General features: G+C 44.0%; 1 protein-coding gene across 4 annotated transcripts in view; it reads left to right on the top strand.

Annotated features, from left to right (window-relative positions):
• The window catches only part of gramd4a (GRAM domain containing 4a), a 30,044-nt gene extending 13,777 nt beyond the window's left edge, over nt 1–16,267 (top strand). For 3 of the 4 annotated variants that reach the window (XM_027014573.3, XM_081723610.1, XM_027014575.3), the window contains 17 exons: nt 3,527–3,647; nt 3,907–3,968; nt 4,300–4,435; nt 4,873–4,898; nt 5,023–5,114; nt 7,946–8,037; nt 8,470–8,518; nt 8,643–8,714; nt 8,909–8,952; nt 9,157–9,266; nt 9,993–10,147; nt 10,612–10,629; nt 11,330–11,474; nt 11,570–11,663; nt 11,974–12,064; nt 12,157–12,225; nt 12,548–16,267. In XM_027014573.3, coding sequence (XP_026870374.2) covers nt 3,527–3,647; nt 3,907–3,968; nt 4,300–4,435; nt 4,873–4,898; nt 5,023–5,114; nt 7,946–8,037; nt 8,470–8,518; nt 8,643–8,714; nt 8,909–8,952; nt 9,157–9,266; nt 9,993–10,147; nt 10,612–10,629; nt 11,330–11,474; nt 11,570–11,663; nt 11,974–12,064; nt 12,157–12,225; nt 12,548–12,646 — 1,475 coding nt within the window. In that variant the 3' untranslated portion in view covers nt 12,647–16,267. The remainder of the gene's footprint in view (nt 1–3,526; nt 3,648–3,906; nt 3,969–4,299; nt 4,436–4,872; nt 4,899–5,022; nt 5,115–7,945; nt 8,038–8,469; nt 8,519–8,642; nt 8,715–8,908; nt 8,953–9,156; nt 9,267–9,992; nt 10,148–10,611; nt 10,630–11,329; nt 11,475–11,569; nt 11,664–11,973; nt 12,065–12,156; nt 12,226–12,547) is intronic. The other variant, XM_081723611.1, reaches the window with a different exon arrangement.
• The last annotated feature ends 4,289 nt before the right edge of the window (nt 16,268–20,556 follow it).

The raw sequence follows: 20,556 nt of genomic DNA, 5'->3' as shown, positions 1-20,556 counted from the left end.
AGGCATAGTCACAGACTGCAGCTCATCTGCTGCCATGCCTAGAATATAAACCACGCCCAAGCCATCCATCAGTGGCCTGTTTCTGACCACAGGACCACTGTTGACTAGCTGATGTCTGGGATTGCTGGGCGTGGCACTGCTGTGTGTGATGGTGGTCACAGCGGTGTTACGGGTGTTTGACCTCATCTAGACACCGTTTTCCAGCCAGCGAAGCTTCACGAGGCGTTTATTTTCGGTTTAGGTTGACGGTGGTCAGAGCAACGCGTAAGACCTTAGACCACACCGCTGAAGGGCAGTGGTGATTTTTGCCAGCCAGGAGTCTCCGGGCAGCAGCAGTGAGTGATGTCAGCTCTCGAGGCGGAGCTACTAACAATGAGCATATTCCAGCCTGAGTGTGTGTGTTTCCATAAAGCACAGAGGCCCACTGGCCCAGCAACAGGCCATTACCGGTAGGAGTCATTATAGGGGGAGAGAGAGAAGAAAGAGGGAGAGAGAATTATGTTGGTATTAACAGACTGGCGAGGGGGACGGGCTGCAGGCAAAAGGAGAAAAATATAATGAATGACTTTGCAGAGTGGAAACTGGGCAAGCTGGAGTGTGTGTGTGTGTGTGTGTGCGCATGAGGCGGGGGAATAGAGAGTGCACACAGAGAGGTGCTGAATCTTTGATGAGGTCTAACAGGTGGAGACGTGTGTGTGTGTGTGTGTGTGTGTGTGTGTGTTCATATTGATCTGTACTAATCTTCTGCTCAGTCCTGCAACTACAATCTAAGTCAAAGTTGGATGAGAAATCTGGCATGCGTGAATTATATATAAGCTGCACACAGGAAGAAAATGTTCTTTTAAAGTCTGCACACAGCTCATTTTGTGAACATGGTGGCCTTGTGGTGGGTCGTGTGTGAGTATTGTGTACAGAATCTACACTAACGGTCAATCTGTTTGGATTCTGTGTGCATGTGTACCCACAGAGATTTTGGAGGCAGGAAGATGCATCACTTTGTCTGTCTCTCTACAGCTGATGCCCCAATAAAAGTGTGATGTCGTCAGATAGTACTTCACTAAGCATATGCGCTCTATAGCTGTAACCGCAGGCTAGCATGTCTTGTAACCCACACATTTTTGGCTTTTATGAGTGACCTGGTTTGAACCTAAGCACAGCCAATAACTGCTACTTTTACTGGCTGCTTTATCGATACTCTGTAGCTGTGCCATATAGGCTGCAGTACCTTGGACTTATAACTTGTATATGAACTGAACTGCAACTTGCATTTGTATATACACATTTAACACATACAGCAAAACATTTGCCCTTTGGTGGAGACCACATCACTTATGAAAGGCCATGGCACTCAGAATGTGTGGATGCCAGTGACAATGCACAGTGCAAGCTATGGCAGCCTGTTAGGGGCAGATATGTGATATGTGCCAGCACCGTGTATGTGTGCGAGGCAGACATTAATACTGCTTTGTCCTCTTAACCGACTGGATAAATGCTGTAGGTAACGGCAGTGCCTCTGATCAGGTTTTACAAAAGTGACCCTGCGCTTCCAGAGTTTTTGACTTCCCGTTTCTGTCCCATGTCAAGCTGTTCTTTCAGTTGAATTTCTGTGGAGTGGGTCGATGGCGGTCGAAGTGCGTATTGTTCCGCTTTGACAGAGGAGCATCCTGATTGGACTTGAGCTCTCTCCTGATGATTCGCAGTTCTGAGCTTGTGTGCCATGTGCTGGCGGCCTTTTGGAGGCTGCTTGAATGCGGAGTGGGCCAGCAGAAACAGCTTTCCCAGCTAACGGTGCCGTGCCTCTAGAAGCTAACGGTGCCGTTAGCCCGGAGAGCAGCACCGTGACTCTCCAGGCTAATGGTGCCGTGCTACAGATTGCTCCCATTTTGTTATTTGTCCATGTTGTTGACTCCTATCAGTTAAAATGGGGAACCCTTTAAGAGACACAGTAGCTAAGAGGGCTATGGAAAGGTGTGTGTGTGTGTGTGTGTGTGTGTGTGTGTGTGCGTGCGCGTGCGCGTGCGCACACTTGTGTTCCAGTACCTGTGCCTCATTTATTTTTAATTTCATTTTCAGCATCACAGCCTGGGGCAGCTTCACATCGCTCAGCTATTATGAGAGACGCTGTTCTTGTTATTCATAGCGCTCTCCTATTGTGTGCTCATGTGTTTGTATGCGCCTGTGTGCGTGCGCCTGCATGTATATGTGTCTGCACATGCATGTGTGCTTGCATATGTGCCCACGCTGTATATCTGCAACACAAAGGCTTATACAAACAGATCTAGCAAACACATGAATAATTCAGTTAGCCCTTTTCATTTGCATCCTGCAAGATAATGTGGAGGAAAGACGAGGAGTTCCGGGATGCTCCAGAACAGCTCGCCTTCAGGCAGGACTGGCGGGACCCGTTGGAAGGCAGTGGAGGGTGGTGGTGTGGGCTTTATGTGCAGGCTGCCCAGAATACTGCTTAGAAAGTCAGGATGCATTTCCTGCTGGACACACGGGTGGTTGCAGACGCTGCCTGCTACACACGCCACCGGCGTATAGTGATGGAGTGCGACCACCAGCAAGCCAGAGGTGAGCAGTGGTAGCTCAGTGGTTAAGATACTTGACTTGTAATCGGAAGGTTGCTGGTTCAAGCCCCAGTGGGCCCCTGAGCAAGACCCTTAATCCTCAATTGCTCAAGTTGTACTCAGTCATAACTGTAAGTTGTTCTGGAAAAAAGCATCAGCTAAAGGCCGTAAATGCTCCTGTGACTGATCGATTAGATGCACTCATGGGCTCTCTGTTGTAGCTGGGTTTCTGAATATCCTCCCCAAGCTCTGTCTTGCACACTGGAGTTACTTTCAGTGAGTATTAGATCTTTTCGTCATTGCGCCTTTCTGTCACTTGATGACTCATCAGCGGTCCAGATTCAGGCCTGTCGTATTTTTGTTTGTTTGGACAGCGCAGTAAATGCACGCTGCCAGGCCGTCCAGCCAGTCTGACTAAGGGCTCTGGCAGGTGCTCAGTGCTGCCTGAATGTCCGAGGAGTGCAGAGTTTTCCGGCTGAGAGGGTGAAGGCACCTCAGTGACGCCCCACTGTCCACCTCTCATCACCACTGCCGACGCTCCTGCTAGCACATATGGACTAATGACTGGCCCCCCCTCAGGGTGTGCAGGCCAACGTTACCGGTCCTTTGTTGTCGGTAACTGGTGGTGATGGGACTCAGGCTCGCATTCCGCTCTCCCCCTTTGATGCTTGTGCGGAGGGAACTAGCTTCAACGCTTAAATATTTATAAAGCTTGGTACAACTGGAGAAGGAGCACTGGAACAGCCGACATAGAAAGTGACGCTGGGCTGGGAGGGAGACCCCTGGTGTCTCAGCGGGTGTCTGAAAAGAGGTGCGGCTTGTCCTCGTCCATCCCATGAAGCAGAGGGGGATTGTGGGGGAGAGCAGGGCCTCCCCGGTGTTCCCTTAAGCCCACGCCCCTCTGTACGCCTCTTCCTGCCTGTCCGAGATGTTAACCTGGTCCTCGTGTTCTGCAGAGGAGGAGCTGAGGAAGCTGCGAGAGGAGACCAGCGTGGACTCGCTGAAGCAGGAGCTGGAGAAGGAGCGTGCACGCAGGCTGGACCTGGAGCTGAAGATGAATGAGGCGCTTAAGTCCAGGTATGCGCCATGGATATGGTGGGTGGTGCCAGTGCCATTCACACCTCAACAAGTGGGTCGTCTTTCACATTTTCTCAATAATTCATATTGTAATTCTTGTATTGTAGTGAGGAATCAGTACTTTCGTGAAACATGACCAGTCCTCTCCCATGCCTTTTGAATGAAGGCCACTTTTTAAATGAAAAAGTCTGTTACTGTGAATAAATATGCCAGGAGCATAACTTGATGTGTGACACGGTTTTGTTTCTGTCTGCATCAGGTTAGAGGACTCTCCTCCCCAGCCGTCCCGTAAACAGCAGTCACCGTCGGCCAATGGCACAGGTAATGGAGCATGACCCTCAGCTGACCTGTTAATGAGGCACAGTCCAGGATCTCTGTGTTTCTGTCCAGGATCGCTCGGTGTTTCCATCCATGGTTGCACAGTGTTTCAAGCACCATCAAAGCGTGTTATTTTCAGGGAGCAGTCTACATTTATAGATGAGTCTATCTAGGCCAGAGGATCTAGTTTTACTCACACACGCACACACACCGAGTAAATTAGGTTAATAGAGCTTGAGTTTGTGCTCTGAATTACGCAGATCAGTCTCTCTCCATCTCTCTGTTGCTCTCTCTCACATGGAGTTGTCTGTCTGTCTGTCTGTCAACCCCCCAGACAAGCAGCGGAAGGAGACGCTGTGCTCCCGGTTGCAGAAGTGGCTCTATGAGCGCTTTGGTGTTTACATTGAGGACTTCCGCTTTCAGCCGGAGGAGAACACCATAGAACCAGAGGAGCCTCTCAGTGCTAAGCGGTAAGATGGAGCACAGGGAGGGGCTACAGGTGTTCTGCATGTCCTCTGATTGGTTGATTATATGTTCTTGAATTTGAGAAAAAGTTATCAATTTTTTTTAAATGCTCACTCCCCCTATTGGGCCACAGATGCAATTACATTGCTACTATGGCCTTCTGGTTGGGCTTGTGCTGATGGGATGACCTTGCTGATTGTGGAACTCTGGGTTTATCAAATCAGCGAAATGAAATTCACATACTCACTGGATTTGCTTTTAGAATTTGAGAAGATCTATAGGAGGGTAACCTTGCAATGAAGAGTATGAAGGGGAGTGCGTGTGTGTGCGGTTGAGTCATAAAATCATCATTGATTAATCAGGGTTTGCCCACCACTAATTGCTTATCAGAAGATCAGTGCAGATATATATTGTAAGAAATCTCTCTTTTTCTCTGTTTCAGGTTAACAGAAAACATGAGACGACTTAGTGAGTCACCTTTGGAGTTTCTGTTATTAAACTTTTGTGTTTAAAATTTTTGACAACATTATTAATGGTTGTCAATATACATAATAAGCCATATTGTTAAAAGGGTGTGCGTGTGTGTGCGCAGAGCGTGGCGCCAGACCTGTAACAAACTTCATGAGGAACCTGTCAGCCTTATCCGACTGGCACTCCGTGTACACGTCAGCGATTGCCTTTATTGTGAGTGCTGATCTCACCTCCATTTCCTTCCCTTTGGTCAAAACAGTTTTTCTCTCTCCCTCTCATGTTTTTCTTTTCTCTTTTTATTTTTTCCTTTCTCGCTTTTTCCAAATATATATTCATACACATGTTGTGTGTTTGTTTGTTTGTTTGTTTGTATTTCTGCCCACACAAATGCCCCTCACTGGATGTACTTACATCTCTAGAGAGAAGTGTGCACGTGCGTGTGCGTGCACGTGCGTGCGTGCGCGCGCGTGTGTGTGTGTGAATCCCAGGACTTGAGCAGTTTGTCAAATGCTTAAACCAGGCAGTCAATCACTGAGCATAATGCCACAGCCAGAGTCACTCCCCGCACACCTGTTCCCCATTCTGAAGTACGAGGTGAACAGGAAGTGAAGGTCTTTTATGTGATCTGCTGCTGTGATTGGTATGAATGAGCAGGTGTAAAGGTGGCCCATGACTCTGGGTGTGTGCGTATTTTCCCTGTACCTAGCATTGCACTCTTGTACTGTGTGTGTGTGTGTGTGTGTGTGTGTGTGTGTGTGTGTGTGTGTGTGTGTGTGTGTGTGTGTGTGTGTGTGTGTGTGTGTGTGTGTGTGTGTGTGTGTGTGTGTGTGTGTGTGTAAGCATTAAACAGTAAGCCAATCTCCCTTCAAGAGAGAACAGGAGAGTCTGTACGTAGCCTCCAAGCTCCTGTGCTTTACTGAGCCATGCATGCACACGCCGAATGAACCAAATAGAATAATACTAAAAAAAGAATACACCATACTTGACGTCAATAGAGCTAAAGCATGCTGAGTACAGTGCACCACTGCTTATGAACCCTGTGGGACCAACTTAATATTGTATTGTAAAAATAACCATTTTGAGGCTATGTGGACTGCAGGTTACATATATAAATACACATTTAAAAATTGCATTTAAAGGGTTTTACTCCTGTAGCATGAGTAGAGGCAGAAAATAGAGCCTAAACTAACAATAGTGAACATGGAAACAGTCGTACATGGTGTATCTCAACATGAATAAGATTAAAGTATTATGAGTATTTGTAGTTCATGTTTATGGAAATTGTATAAATCCCAGATTACTTTAATCACTTACAGATGATGCCTTCAATGGCATAAACAAATGAGATTGCAGGAGATTAATTCCATGTATCAAAGCGTGAGTGCTGGAGTAATGAACAGGACTACTTCCTGCTTTGCAAAGGAAATACAAAAGCTGGCAAGCTAAAGGTCCCCAGCAAGGGGTGTTATTTAGCATGAACTAAGGACAGAATGGCTCTTCTTTTATTTATACATACACACACACACGCACGCACGTCAGTCATAACATTAAAACCACCTAACATTGTGTAGGTCCCCCTCGTGCTGCCAAAACAGCTCTGACCTGTTGAGGCATGAACTCTTTGAGATCTCAACATGTGTTCTGTGGTATCTGGCACCAAACATTAGCAAATTCAGTCTTGTAAGCTGCAAGAGATCTGGAGAATTTGGAAGCCAAGTCAACATCTTGTTCCTCAAACCATTCCTGAATAGTTCCTGAGGAGTGTGGCAGGGTGCATTATCCTGCTAAAAGAGGCCACTGCCATTATGGAATACGGTTGCCAGGAAGGGTTTGGCTAGGTGGTATGCATCAACATAACATCAACATGAATGCCAGGACCAAAGGATTCCCGGCAGTACATTCCCCAGAGCCTCACACTTCCTCCCTCCGCTGGCTAGTGTCTTTCCTACAGTGCTTGCTGATGCTATCTGTTGCCCAGGTAGGCATCGCACATGCACCCGGATTGCCACATGCTGTAAAGGAAAGCATAATTTTTCAGACCAGGCCTCCTTCCTCCGTTGCTACATGGTCCAGTTGTGATTCTCTCATGACCACTGCCGGCACTTTTAGCATTGGACAGAGCTCAGCATGAGCACTCGGACTGGTCTGTGGCTACACAGCCCCGTACATAGCAAGCTGTGGTGCACGGTGCTTTTCGAACTATTTGAGCTACAGTAGGTCTTCTGTGGGATCAGACCAGATGGGTTAGCCTTCACTCCCCATGTGTATCCGTGAGCCGCAAGGGCTCATGGCCCTGTCCAGTTCATTGCTTGTCCTTCCTTGGACCACTTTTAGTAGGTGGTGAGCACTGCGTAGCGGGAACACACCACGTGAGCTGCCATTTTGGAGATGCTCCAGCGCAGTCTGAGCCGTGTCGCGTCTCTCAGATCCTTAACCTTGCCTGCTTTTCCTGCTTCCAATACATTCAAGGACTGACCCCCCCCCCCCCCCCCCCCCCCCCCGACAGGTGCTGCTGTAAGGAGATAATCAATGTTATTCACTTCACCTCTCTGTGGTTTTAATGTTATGCCTGATTGGTTTATATATAAGTCAATACAATGAGTTAGTATTTTCTAGGCAGTTTTTCTAAACTACATTTGTAGATTTTTTTCTATTACTTTTACATAAAAATATAAAAAAAATTCTTCTTATATTACGGAACTGAATGAGTGAAATCTAGTTGAAGCATCACTTGTGGTTACTTCCCCATGCCAGAAGGTGCATTGGGTTAGAAGTATTAGCTAGTAAAACACACTATGCTATTAATGTCCCACTTGTGCGTTTACAGCATGGGCCACCAGTAGCTCCTGCCTGCACCAGTCATCTGTCTTTGTGTATGTGTTTACTCACATGGTCATTTTGCAGTGGTGGCAAAATGAAATTTGTAAATTATATGTGGCATTACAGTGTAGATTATTTCATTTGATGTTTTGTAACTATTTTAATCTATAGGTACAGGATTTTGTGTGTGTGTGTGTGTGTGTGTGTGTGTGTTTCTTCCATAGGTCTACATGAATGCTGCATGGCATGGCTGGGCCATCCCAATGTTTCTCTTCTTAGCCATTCTGAGGTTGTCTTTGAATTACCTCATTGCAAGGTAATGAGGACCAAATCTATTTGGGTCCTGCTATTTCACGTTGCCTTTCCTACGCCAGCCGGCGTGGATAATGATTAATGATGACAATGCCATTTCAGTCTTATTACGCATGTGTGTCATCTCCTCTGGGCTGGTGGTGTTAATATGAATGTAGACATATTGGACATACAGTAATGCTGCAGGGTGCAGAAGGAGCCTAGTGAAAAAAGTCAGAGTGCAGGTGAGGAAGAGACAAGGAGGCGTGCTGGTGGCCATGGTTACCATCTCTGCCGAAGCATTTAATCCAGAGATAGATAGCAGGCAGTTCGGGGAGGGGGGGGGGGGGTGGATGCTGTGGGACGCTTGTTTCCGTGTGGTGTTTGGTATTGCTTTCTGAAAGTGCGTGTTGTAGTACATGTTTGAAACCCATCATCATTTCTGCCTCTCCTACAGAGGGTGGAGAATTCAGTGGAGTATTGTGCCTGAAGTTTCTGAACCTGTGGTAGGTGTTCGCTTCCATCACTCCGTGGTCTGCACACTTGTGCATGTGTGTGCAGGAAGTGACACGTTTGTGTGGGGCTTTGATTTCTACTTTCCTCTTGGTTTCCCTTCACGTCTCTATTTAGGAGCCTCCGAAAGAAGACCTGACCGTATCAGAGAAGTTCCAGTTAGTGCTCGATGTTGCACAGAAAGCCCAGGTTTCTTATTATTTCCTCAATTATGAATGAATTGTCTAATTGTTCAGTTAGAATGCCTGTGCGTGTAACTGTAATTTCTTAAAGGATCACTCCTATATCTATCAAAAGACTTTTTATATTTAGATAAAATTTGCCCTTAAGTGGTCCGAAGATTTTGTTCTATGACATTCATGCATGTTTTTGAATTTCCATAGAATCTTTTTGGAAAGATGGCAGATGTTTTAGAGAAAATAAAAAAGTAAGTGACCTCTTGCTGTGGACTATGAACAGAAATCTGCTGTTCTAATATTAACATAATGGGTGGGAAATATGTATAGGAAACATGTCTACAAAATTCGAATCCTTTACTTGCATATGGAGATGGAAAAGTTAATGGGTGTGCTTTACTGTGCGTGCGTGTGTGCGTGCGTATGTGCGCGTGTGTGTGCGCGTGTGTGCACAGTCTGTTCATGTGGGTGCAGCCTGAGATAACCCAGAAGCTGTACATTGCGTTGTGGGTGGCCTTCATCTCATCCTGTGTTCTGCCCTACAAGCTTATGGGCTTTATTATTGGTGAGCTTATGCACTAGAGTGTACACACACACACGCACGCACTTGGTCATACACACACATCCAATGACACTTATAGCCAGTGTATTAGATTAAATATCCCATCTGTTGTCATTCACATCTTGTTTCAGCTCTATGTCAGAGTTCACTGGTATGTAGATATTTCTGGATGGTGGTCCACTCAGCCTAGCAGAGTCGCACGTCTAAAAACCCCAGCCACACCGCTGTGTCTGCTGACCCTGTAACCACTCAACAGCCTACCATGTTGATACCCTCAGTGTTATTGCTATGTTGAATTCCACATTGCCTAAATCATGCTAAAGATAAGAGAGGAGACAGGTTCACCTAATAAAGCCACCAGCATGTGGGTACAGTGTGGGTGTTTCCAATAAAGTATCTGGTGGGCAAACACCCGCTGACAAGCTGACTCATATGCCCCGTTAATATGAGCAAACCACAGACACACACACACACACACACACACACACACATGGAGCACCTCAGCTGTTCCCCTGGGTGTCATAACCTGGAAGTCACACGATTGCTATTTTTAACTGGACAGTGGCCCAGCCAATGTGCTGCAGGGTCCTTAGAGTTTGTGTGTGATCATAGCTGAGTGATGTGCCTTTTGGTCAAGCGCGTGACGGGTCAAGAGCCACCACGTAAAGTGTTTGCTACGATGATGCCCGTTTTGCACGTTGCGTTACGTTTCTCTCCCTCATGCTCCAGGGCTGTATGCCGGCATCAAGTTCTTCATCATCGACTTCCTGTTCAAGAGCTGCCCCAAGCTGCGAGACAAGTATGACACGCCATACATGGTGTGGAAGAGCCTGCCCACGGACCCTCAGCTGAAGGAGCGCACCAGCACCGCCGTGTCCAGACGGGTACGGCCCATCTGAACGCATGCACGTGCTCACAGGCCAGCGGAGGAAGTTCGGAAGTGGAATGTTGGCGTTAGTTCGGCGGTGTTTACTTTACATAGTTGTGCAGTTAGCAAGTTCGTGACTGTGAATGCGTTTTAAGGTGTGACGCATTTGACTGTGTGTTTCTGTGTGAGAGAATTCAAATTAGTATATCTCTTTTTATAATGAATGCTTGGGTCTGTTTCTCTGTATGTAATGTGCATCTACATTTGCATGCATTAGTGTGTATTTGACTGTTTCTGTATGCGTCTGTCCATATACAATGTGTGTCTGTGTCTGTGCATTATATAATAAGTGTATGCACGCATCCATGAGTGTGTATACAACACCGTGTGTGCGTCCGAGATGACGATGTCCTGTGAATGGGTGCCGCTTGCTTGTCACGCCTGCTCTTTTCTTTCTCTTTCTCCGTCTTTCTCTCTTAGCTGTCTTGGTGTGCAAAGGTATGGACTCTGGTGTGCCCCCCTCCCCTGGCTGTGTGTGTGTCAGTCATGCCACCAACTCACCTTATTCTCTATGTCCACGTGTGTGTGTGTATGGAGAGAATGACTGGTGCCTGTGCACTTATGGGTATATGTGCTTTAAGGCACAGGAAGCTAATTCACAAGCCCATTATTTAGCAGGTGAAGTGAGTAGTTTCCTGTAGAGCCGCAGAAGCGTCTGCTGTGACTTTTAGCCACTAATGTGTCGGCCTTGGCGGTGATCTGCTGTCCCTTTAGTGCCTCCCTGCTTTCGAGTAGTTAATGTCCCTTTTAGATGTTGCAGGGAGATGAGCCTGTTGTCTGTTGTAGTGAAGGGCCACTCGCCCACACCCAGGGCTGTTCTGTCATCAGGACCCAGCCTAACGGTCATAATGAGTGTGCCAGCGGACCAATGCTGTACTGCATGACCTAGACTCTCCCGCATGAATTCACACCGTTACTAAACACACTAACATTTGGGATGCGGCCATGTCGTCTCAGGTACCCAGCTGAATTAGGAGCCTGTGGAAGATGCCGGTTTGGGTGGGGTTGATTTTTGAAAATTTTTTTATTTTATTTTTAAAGCTCTCACCGGAGAGCAGAGGGCATTGCAGGCGCGGCGGCCCCAGCGAGGGGACGAGGGGTGGGTTGGTAGCTGAAAGCCCTTCCACTTTGTGAACAGATCCAGCCGGTGGTATCGCGGGGCAGCCTGGCAGCTATACCCTCTGGCGCAGGCAGGGAGGAGGAGAGCAGCCGTTCGCACAACCCCAAGAGAGGCGTCTTCCACGAGATCTTCAGCCTGCCAGAAACAGAGAGGCCCCTGGCTGGTGCGCCCCACCCACCGTGCCCATATGTTAGTTATGTGCATGCCCCCCAGTAGGTTCCATCTGTGGTGAAATGTGGGTGTTTTGCGTCTCTGCAGTGTGTGAAAATGGATGGAGGTGCTGCTTGATAAATCGGGACCGGAAGATGCCCACTGATTACATTCGCAACGGTGTCCTCTATGTTACTGAGAAGTAAGAAGCTTCTCCACACACACAAGCACACACACACACACACACACACACACACAAATACAAACAGAACACACCCTTAACCAGCCACATAGCTTCCTTGAGCTTTGAATTAATTAATCATTTGAAAACTAGGATTTTTCTTAACTATTTCTTTTGCAGTCATTAATTTTTACATAAAACTTTTAAACTTTATTTTGGGTCTTAGTGCTCCTACAGCTGATATCAAATTAATATTAAATTCAGCAATTAGTTACATGCCTTCATACTCTTGCCTTAATGTTCTTTAAGTTCAAGTTTGTGTGTTTCTCAGCCACTTGTGTTTTGAGAGCTCCAGTTCCAGATCGAGCTCCTCCAAGAAGAACAAAGTCATTAAACTAGTAGACATCACAGATATCCAGAAGGTAGCTGAGGACATTTATTTGCTTTCTCAGTTCAGATCCTTTTAGAGGCCAAAGCAGAGCTTAATTTTGTGTTAAATTTTTGTTTTCCACAGTATAAAGTGTTATCAGTTTTGCCTGGGTCTGGGATGGGAATCTCCATTGCCACACCCTCAACACAGAAGGTAAGTTATAGTTCCTCCCATGAAGGTAATATTAGCCTGCATCAGGTCAGCTCCACAGCTCAGCACTACAGCCTTGTGTTTTCCAAGCACTAACACGTCTGCCTCAGCTAACGGTAGGGCTTGCTCATTAACAGGCTGAATTAGCTGGGACAAGTTGAACCTTGTTTTGCGAAAAAGCACTGAACCTTATAGTGTTGTGAACCTCCCAGGACTGAACCTGTACCAAAGATTTGCTCTCAAATGATTCAGTGAATGATTTGAAATTATTCACCTCCTTCATCACCTGTTTGATTTCCACGTGTCTTTCTGTCTGATCTACCAGCCCTTGGTCTTCGGTGCTATGATCCACAGAGACGAAGCCTTCGAGGCAATCTTCACGCAGTACATGAAGATTGTGACCACAGGCAGCCCTGAGACTTAAGCCCTGCCAAGCTGCACGGGGGTAGGCAGGGATCATGGGCGTGGCAGAAACGCACCTTTTTTTCACGTTGGCTGGTTAGAAAATCTCATTTGACGGGCAGAAAACTTGCACCAATGATTGGCGAAGATGTTTGCACATTCCGGCGGGTGGGCGGGTGGGATGGGACACCAATGGTTTTTAACTGACGCTTCGTGGCTGAGGGCTTGGGGGCTGGATCTCCTGGCCCGCTTGACTGCGCAGTGTTGTATTCTAGGGAGTTTCCAAACTCAACTTTTTTCCCCTCTGGAATTCTGATTATTATTTTTTTTCCCCCTTCTCCTTCTCTGTTGAGGCAGGGCTAATCTAGAGTACCGCAAATGCATATTAATGATGACGTGAAGCCTTTTTTTTTGCATTTGTTTACATTGCTGCACACTCCTACGGACATACACACATGCGCACACAAATGCACACCAACTCATTCAGTTCAAATTTGACCAACAGTGTGCTTGAGATGTCTTTTTTGCATCAAAATTTGATTCCTCCTGCTACACAGCATTGTAGTTGGAGAAACTCTGTAGTTTCACATGTGAAATGTTTTAAATGCCTTTATTTTAAATATATTTTTATAACAGCCAGTGGAATGATTGATATTCGATTGAATGAATGATTGATTGATCAGTTGATCTCTTGATTGAATCTTAGGTGGAATTGTATACCAAGTGAATCTGTTCTAAAGACTAAACCACAATTTATAAGGTCTTTATCCCAGATTTTAAATCTTAAGTACGCTAACTGAGCTAACATTACAAAACTAAAAGTGGTTTCATAATCATTTTACTTAGTTGTAGGGGTGTGTAATTCCAACATAAAGTAGTTTGAGGAAGTATCAAGGTACAACACATTGCACTGTTTTTGTGAGATTACTTTGTTTCCATTCATTTGTTGAAGAACAATGGGAACTAGTTGTACCTCTTTAATTGCAATATAATTTGTTCTAATGTCAAAGAAGTATGATGCATGTAAGCCTACAGTATGCCATTACAAAAGTATGACACGCTATGCAAAGTACCAGTTGTTTGTGGGACTGCTCTTTTACTAGGGGAAAGGACGTTTGTAACTAAGAACTTAAAATTTACTTTAGATTAGCCTAATTCTAAGACTGATGGTCTCTCCAAAGTTGACTAATGTTTCTAATTAAATTGTCAGCTGGTCCTCCATTTGCAGTTACTCTATGAATAAAGTATATTGGGGACCTTGGGCAAGAATAACCGTGTTTAGAATGTTTACACCCTTCGACAGTGACCATATTCAGTTAGCCTAGATGGGAGAGGCACTTGCCTTGTGGGGAAACACCTGGAGTATTCTAGAGATGCTTTGGAAAGAAGCTTCCCATGTTCAGTCTAAATACTGCTCTACCTGCATTACATGTTACTCTGTCACTGTGATGTGGATCCTTCACGCTGCAGACTGCGTTATGTCACATGATTGTGGGAGGTCTCATCTCCGTCTGGCTTGACCGAGCTTTGCATTTACAACACACTTCTATGGGGAAACGCCTGCCACTGCACATCTGACGAGGTTACACAAGAGTCTGCGTTGTTGAGAATAAGCACTTTGTGTTCCTGAATTTAGCTGCACCTTCTGCAGAAGCATATGCACACGTTTTCTGGTTGGAATAGCACCGTCACTGATTGAAAGCTGGTCTTTAGGTCTTGGGGGGGATTTAACATTAAAATCTCTGCTCTACATCTGCCAGGTCTCGTCAGTCTACAAATCAGTTTGTGTTACTATTCTAATAGCTATTTCAGAGAAAAGATGCAGGGAAGTATGAAATACACAGGCTTCTTCTGACACTGCTCCATGCACTTGCCCTTGGACGTCCCCGGTACAATGACTGTTTTCTTCCAAAACCAGTTCAGCTGCAGTGTCTGACGAGTTGGAAAAAAGAGTCGACAAACCATTTAGATGTTCATCCAGTGCTCACTCACACAATTCATATGGCTGAACTGATTAAGAATCAAACGTGCCAGACTGTAACTAAGTGACTTGGTTTGAATTTGGAGAGCCTTGGGATGGGAAATACGAAGGAACATGACCATCTGGGCAAATGTCGGACCAGATTGTCAAATCAAATATTGTCCCGCATTTAAAATTCTTCTTCAGTGGAAAATGATGTTTTATACTAAAAATGCTATTTTCTCTGGATCTGTCATAATGGTTCACATTGTATTAAAGTTGTATAAAACTCTATGAAATGTATAAATATAGTAAAACCTGGATTCAGTTGTTGATTCAATTATCCATAGTAAGTAAACAAGTAAGGTGTTAATGATGGTAATAAAGATATTCCAAAGATTATAGGGTTACAGGTGATGTTACAGGGTAACTCCCTTAGCTCTTTTTTATCCTCATTGTAAAGTGAAATGGGTAATTTGCTCTAAATGTCCTAGCCAGCCTGCTGCCATTCAGACAGCAGGATTAACCATCAGCCAGCTGATTGAACATCAGATAGCTGTTTTGACATAGGCATTAAATATTGTGACTCCCAAATACGTTAATACCTTTTGCATTGCATACAGAAGATGAATACTGTATGAATACGACTGAAGGTTGTCCCAAGATAGTTGCTTCCAACTTCTGAACCTGGAGATCTACCAGCCTGCAGAGTGTGGCTCCAGCACAGTAGTTTTGAATATTCAGACACTGCTAAAGGCTTTGATTATTCAGATCAGGTCTAGTAGATTATGGTTGGAACTAAACACAACAGGGCCAGTTGAGCGCCTCCTTCCTGTGTTTTTGAGGTGACCCCTTGTGGTCAGTTGTAATAGGGCATTTGAGGTATCTTACAGCTGCACTAAAGAGGCACAGAATGTATTGTGACCACTAGTTTTGCCAAATTGTTGGGGCTTTTTTTTGTTGTTTTTTTCCTTCTTCTCCTATTGGCCACAGTCTGTCTAAAACTGTAATGTTTATAGAAAGGCTTGGTTTGGGTGGACCAGTTTGATCCCAGAGCACTTGCTGGGGGAATGAAAACTGGGTTGATATCTTTTCAGTGTGATTGTCATTTTCCAGGGCAGCTTGGAGAGGTCACATAACACATGCTCCTTTCCACCTTGTGGAGTCAAAGACAAAACTCTCAATTTGACACAAAATTAATTTCAGAAAGTGACTGTATTATGTATTTTGAAAATCAATAGTTACTTCTAAAAGTCATGTTGAGCTGTAGGTCTTATTATTGGATGAGCATTGACTGTCGCGTCTCTTCAACTGTCTGCCTAGCTCTGGTATAGTATTTGAATATAGATGTTAACTGATGTATTTGTTCTAACCGTGTGTAAATGTTCACTAACTATTTTTCATACTTTTCTTACACCATGTTCTGAAGCAAAAAGTGACATTTACAGACAATTACATCAGATGTTAATTTGTGTTGTTGTTGTTGTTATTATTATTATTATTATTATTATTATTATTATTGTTATTGTCACATGTTGCTGGTGTATGAAAACAAATTACTAAAATGGAATTTATATTAAATTTAACGCTGTAATATTAGAATCAGAGTGTTGTTTTCAAAGAGACCATTGTCTAATGTAAAATCATATGATGTACATTTTTTAAAACTAGAATAAATGAAATTTAAAGTATTTTTGACGTTCTTTTACATTTATGTAGGAAATATTACATTTAAGTTATATTTTCATGATTTCAGTCTTTCCCTCACATCACCCATATTTACTTACTGGCTCTTTTGACCCCTCTCATAGAAAAGCCAATACATCTCTCTGGCAGCAAAACATAATCTTTCTTTTTTAATTATATACATTGAAAAAAGTACATTTTATTCTATTACATTTATTCTATTTAGGTAAAACAAAAAATGCCATGAGGGTACTGTTACACATAAGGGATGGAAAAGCCTTATTGTTCTAAAAAATTATGATGCTCTTTTAATCATAAATAAGAATGCTAATAAAGACAGAAGTAATTTAATTATTGCTAATGATCCACTGTCAAACAGCACAGCATAATGGATTTTTTTTCACTTCTTTTGTACTCTTCCAATGTATAAAAATAGAATTAATGTTTTGACATGCAATATTGCAATCAAGTAAATTTATTAATATTTAAAAAGTAAATTAAGTAATTAAAGAGAAACCATTTGGAAACTTTGTACTTTTGGAAAAATGTAATAATACAAAGTTATTTAAGTTATTTAAGTCCAGTTTTCTTCGTTAATACTTCTAGAGGCCCAACCACTTTTGTCAAACTGAACATGTAAACGCAGGGTCACATGCCCCTATTATCATTCAGTTTAATTATTACAGTAGTACAAACAAGTCCTAGTCTTCAGTGGAACCGATCAAACAATTGAATTGGCTATGTGAAGGAAACCACATGTGAAGGTCAATCCTGTCTCATTTGGTTTAGATCATTTGTAGCCAATTGCCATTATGTAAGCTAGCAAACTTCCCAGTTTTTTTTCCTTGTGCTATTGCACATGAAGTACTCCCAGCTTCAATTCAAGATATGAACGCTAGAGGTCCTCCCAAAACCCTCGCTTGACAGTGAGTGCAAGAGGCCTTTTTCTTAATTATTTTTCTTAATAATTATGTTATAACTTATATACAGCCATATTTAAACAACGGCTATAACCTTGATTATTCAAATTCTTCACTCTGTCACTCCAATGTTCTTAAAATATAGACATTATGCAATCAATACTCTGTGAAATATAGACTTTAACCACTATATAATCTTTGTAATGCTCACGTTGGTGCTGAAGCAAAGTTACTATAGCAAAGTCTTCATATGAAGCAACCTGAAGTCTGCTCTGCTAATTCTGTACATACCTGTGGCCTTTAAGAAATGCTCAGTCATCTCTAGTCCACTGTGCTACCATTAGGGGGCACTGGTGTGTCATGAAAAAAACAGAGCCAGTCTCAAACAGGGAACACTAAGGGAAAATTGGCCCTGCATAGGGCTAAGTTGTTTTATTATATTTCCCAACACTGTCAGCATTTTAAAAGGCTCTGTGGTGTGTATAATCATGCTTTTATTTAGACCAAGGGCACAGGTCAAGTGCCTTCCAACCTCAAAAGCTTTTAGTGCACATTATGAAAGTCTGCTTACTTTATATCCTTCACAGAGCGCTGCTTAGTTTGTTGCAAATATAACACCCCCCTCTTCTCAGTCATTGCAATTTAGTAAACCCTCGCATGTGTCTTCGGCCTGGGTCACACCGCAACACTTCAGTCATCTTATACCACAAGTGTGTTCAGCACCGGCAAAAAAAAAAAAAAAAAGTATGGCTTGTGTACAATCCCATAGCTCATAAGTGAATTTTGACGTGTTTCAGTTGGACAGTGTGACAGGATGATGAAATACCTCGGTGAGCTTGCCAGCGCGTTGGTAAAGCAATATCGCTGCTGGAAATGTGGAACTCTGATTAAATACATGACGAGTGCTACATGATGCAGTAGCAAGCAGGTATGACAGTGTCTTAAAGATGAGCCTACATCTATGATGAGAACTCAGAGTGGTCAGTTGCCCACAGTGTAAGGTAATAAGTCCCATATAAGATTTTACCATGACACTATTACACACACACACACACACACACACATGCACACACGCGCATATAGAGCTTGCCCCTTAGCAGAGAGCACAAGACTGGATCCTGAAACATACAGCTCTTAGTATTTCTCCTGTTTAATCCTCAACACCAAAACTTAATTAAAATGGTCTGTTTTAACCAGCTAACCTTTGTTCCAAACCAAAATTCAACAAGGAATACTTAACATGAAGAAAATGACAAAAATGTCTGTTTTGAGAAGAAAAAAAAATCCAATTAAAGCAGGAAAAGACTAAATGTCTCCCCCCATTCAGAATTGAGGTTCTCTCCTCATTTGTCTCAAAATGAAAGATGGTAATTACTCGCTGGAAGTTGGATTTTGCTTAGTACTTGCTTATATGCAGTACTTGCTTATGCTTTTGTCTTGTACATATGGAATGTAAATGTCAAGATGAAACTATTTTGAAATTTAAATAAACATCACTCTATGGGATGCAGGAAATGGAGAGTTCCATCACAAAAAGACAGTTTAAAACAGAGCTGGGCAGAGTGAGTGTTTTTGTTGTTTTTGTCTCTGTACCTCACCATTTTGGATTTGAAATTGTAAAAACATCTTGCCTTCGAGTTTAAACTATATAGGGATCATTGCCTTTTTCATCTTTGGTTGTTCCTTCTGGTCCATGGTGCAACTCAACTACAGCAGCACAGTGCACAGGATTACAAAGTATGAATGCACAACCCAGCAGAGCGAAGAGTGCAGAACAAGCAGGAAATACAAGAAATACAATACAGAACATTATGCACAAGGGACAGTGCCAGTTACATGGGCCAGGACAAACGGGCAGTACTGGCAAGTAAGAGGAACATAATAGTGTAAATTTGGTGGCTGTTTGTGTCGTCTGAGGAGGTCCGCTAACTGGGAAAAAATGTTCATTGTTAGTCAAAAAAATGGACGGTGGGGGGAGGTCATATCCCCAATAGCAGTAGCACACTGATCCTTTTTTCTAGGGTCATACCAGTCCACAAAATAAACTCCTGAAATGGGCATATCTTAAAAGCTTATTCCTTTATGAGCCACAGCTGTAAATACTCTCAAACTAGTGCTGACAGCATGCTAGCCTCATTGTCCCAGATTTATCTGAAGCCCATCAAAATCTTGTCATGTCCAATTACATACTGCACTGTACGACAGATCCGGTGATGCCATTGGACACTGCTATCCCTCCTAGGCTTCAACCTAGATGGTTCCGACATCAACAGAGCTGGGGCGTGTGGCTAAGTTAATGGCACCCTGTAGACAGGAACTGTGCTGAGAGTCCACACTATGGCTGCAGTTCTCCATACTAAAACCACGGGTCTCTGCACTACAGCTGCAGTTCTCTGTACTACAAGCACGGTTCTCCAAACACTGCTGACCTGATCCTCTGGGGATGAGCAGATGTTGGACTTTGTAATTAACACAATCAGATGGAGAGTGATGAAGAGTAGGGTATTTTTAGTCACGCTGATAGACATTGGTGGGATGGGATGGGAGGAGCCCCCCTCCTCTGCCTCTTTTGACAGGGCAGTTTGTAAATGTTCAGGGGTGTGTGTCATTGTCCAACACGGGAGAGTGACGGGGAAGAAAGAGAGGAAGGTAGGGGCAAGAGCTGGAGGCAAGAGAGGGTAAGAGCCGATATGGTGGGGAGAGAGAGAGAACTCATGGCTTGGGCCTACAGTCCAGGGCAGCTTCTACGGAAGCCCATATTAATGCCGGGACGCTGAGCAATGAGGACCGCGGTGTGTGCCAGGGTGACCCAGCTTCGCCGTTAGCCAGCCACGTCACACACTTGACACTTCATGAAGTGCCCATATTTTATGGGCAAAATGTTGGGAGCAGAGTGGCCGCAAAGGGACGTGACCCAGACTCATCACTCTCTCAACATTGACTGCTGCCTCTGTGCTGAAGAGAATATTTATCAGGGGGAGTACACCCACCAACATACAAATCAACTATTGCCTTATGTAAGTTGACCTCGGAGCACGAATGCTATCTGTCATTAGCATAAGCGTGTTCCGCACAGCTTGCCAACCATTACCTTCAAACTAGTAGGCTTTACATTTATCAACACCAAACATGCATGCCCCCACCCCCAAGTTTCTATTCTGAAAGGTTTGACTGTAAATGTTTTATTCAGTGTATCTAAGCCCACCTGGCTTTCCCAGGTGTCTGTGCTGAAGAGAGGTCAAAAAAATTCCATAGGGTAAGTTACAGATTGCCATTGTTATAAGGAAATCTTGCATTTCTTAAAATGGAACTATACAGAGAAAGAAACATTCTTAACTTACCATTTGCCAGTGGACCCACAGTATT

The sequence above is a fragment of the Electrophorus electricus genome, chromosome 11, assembly GCF_041902795.1.
Source record: "Electrophorus electricus isolate QZ-2024a chromosome 11, ASM4190279v1, whole genome shotgun sequence".
Lineage (NCBI taxonomy): Eukaryota > Metazoa > Chordata > Actinopteri > Gymnotiformes > Gymnotidae > Electrophorus > Electrophorus electricus.
Note: the sequence above shows the minus strand (reverse complement) of the source record. Positions and strands in the feature narration are given on the sequence as shown.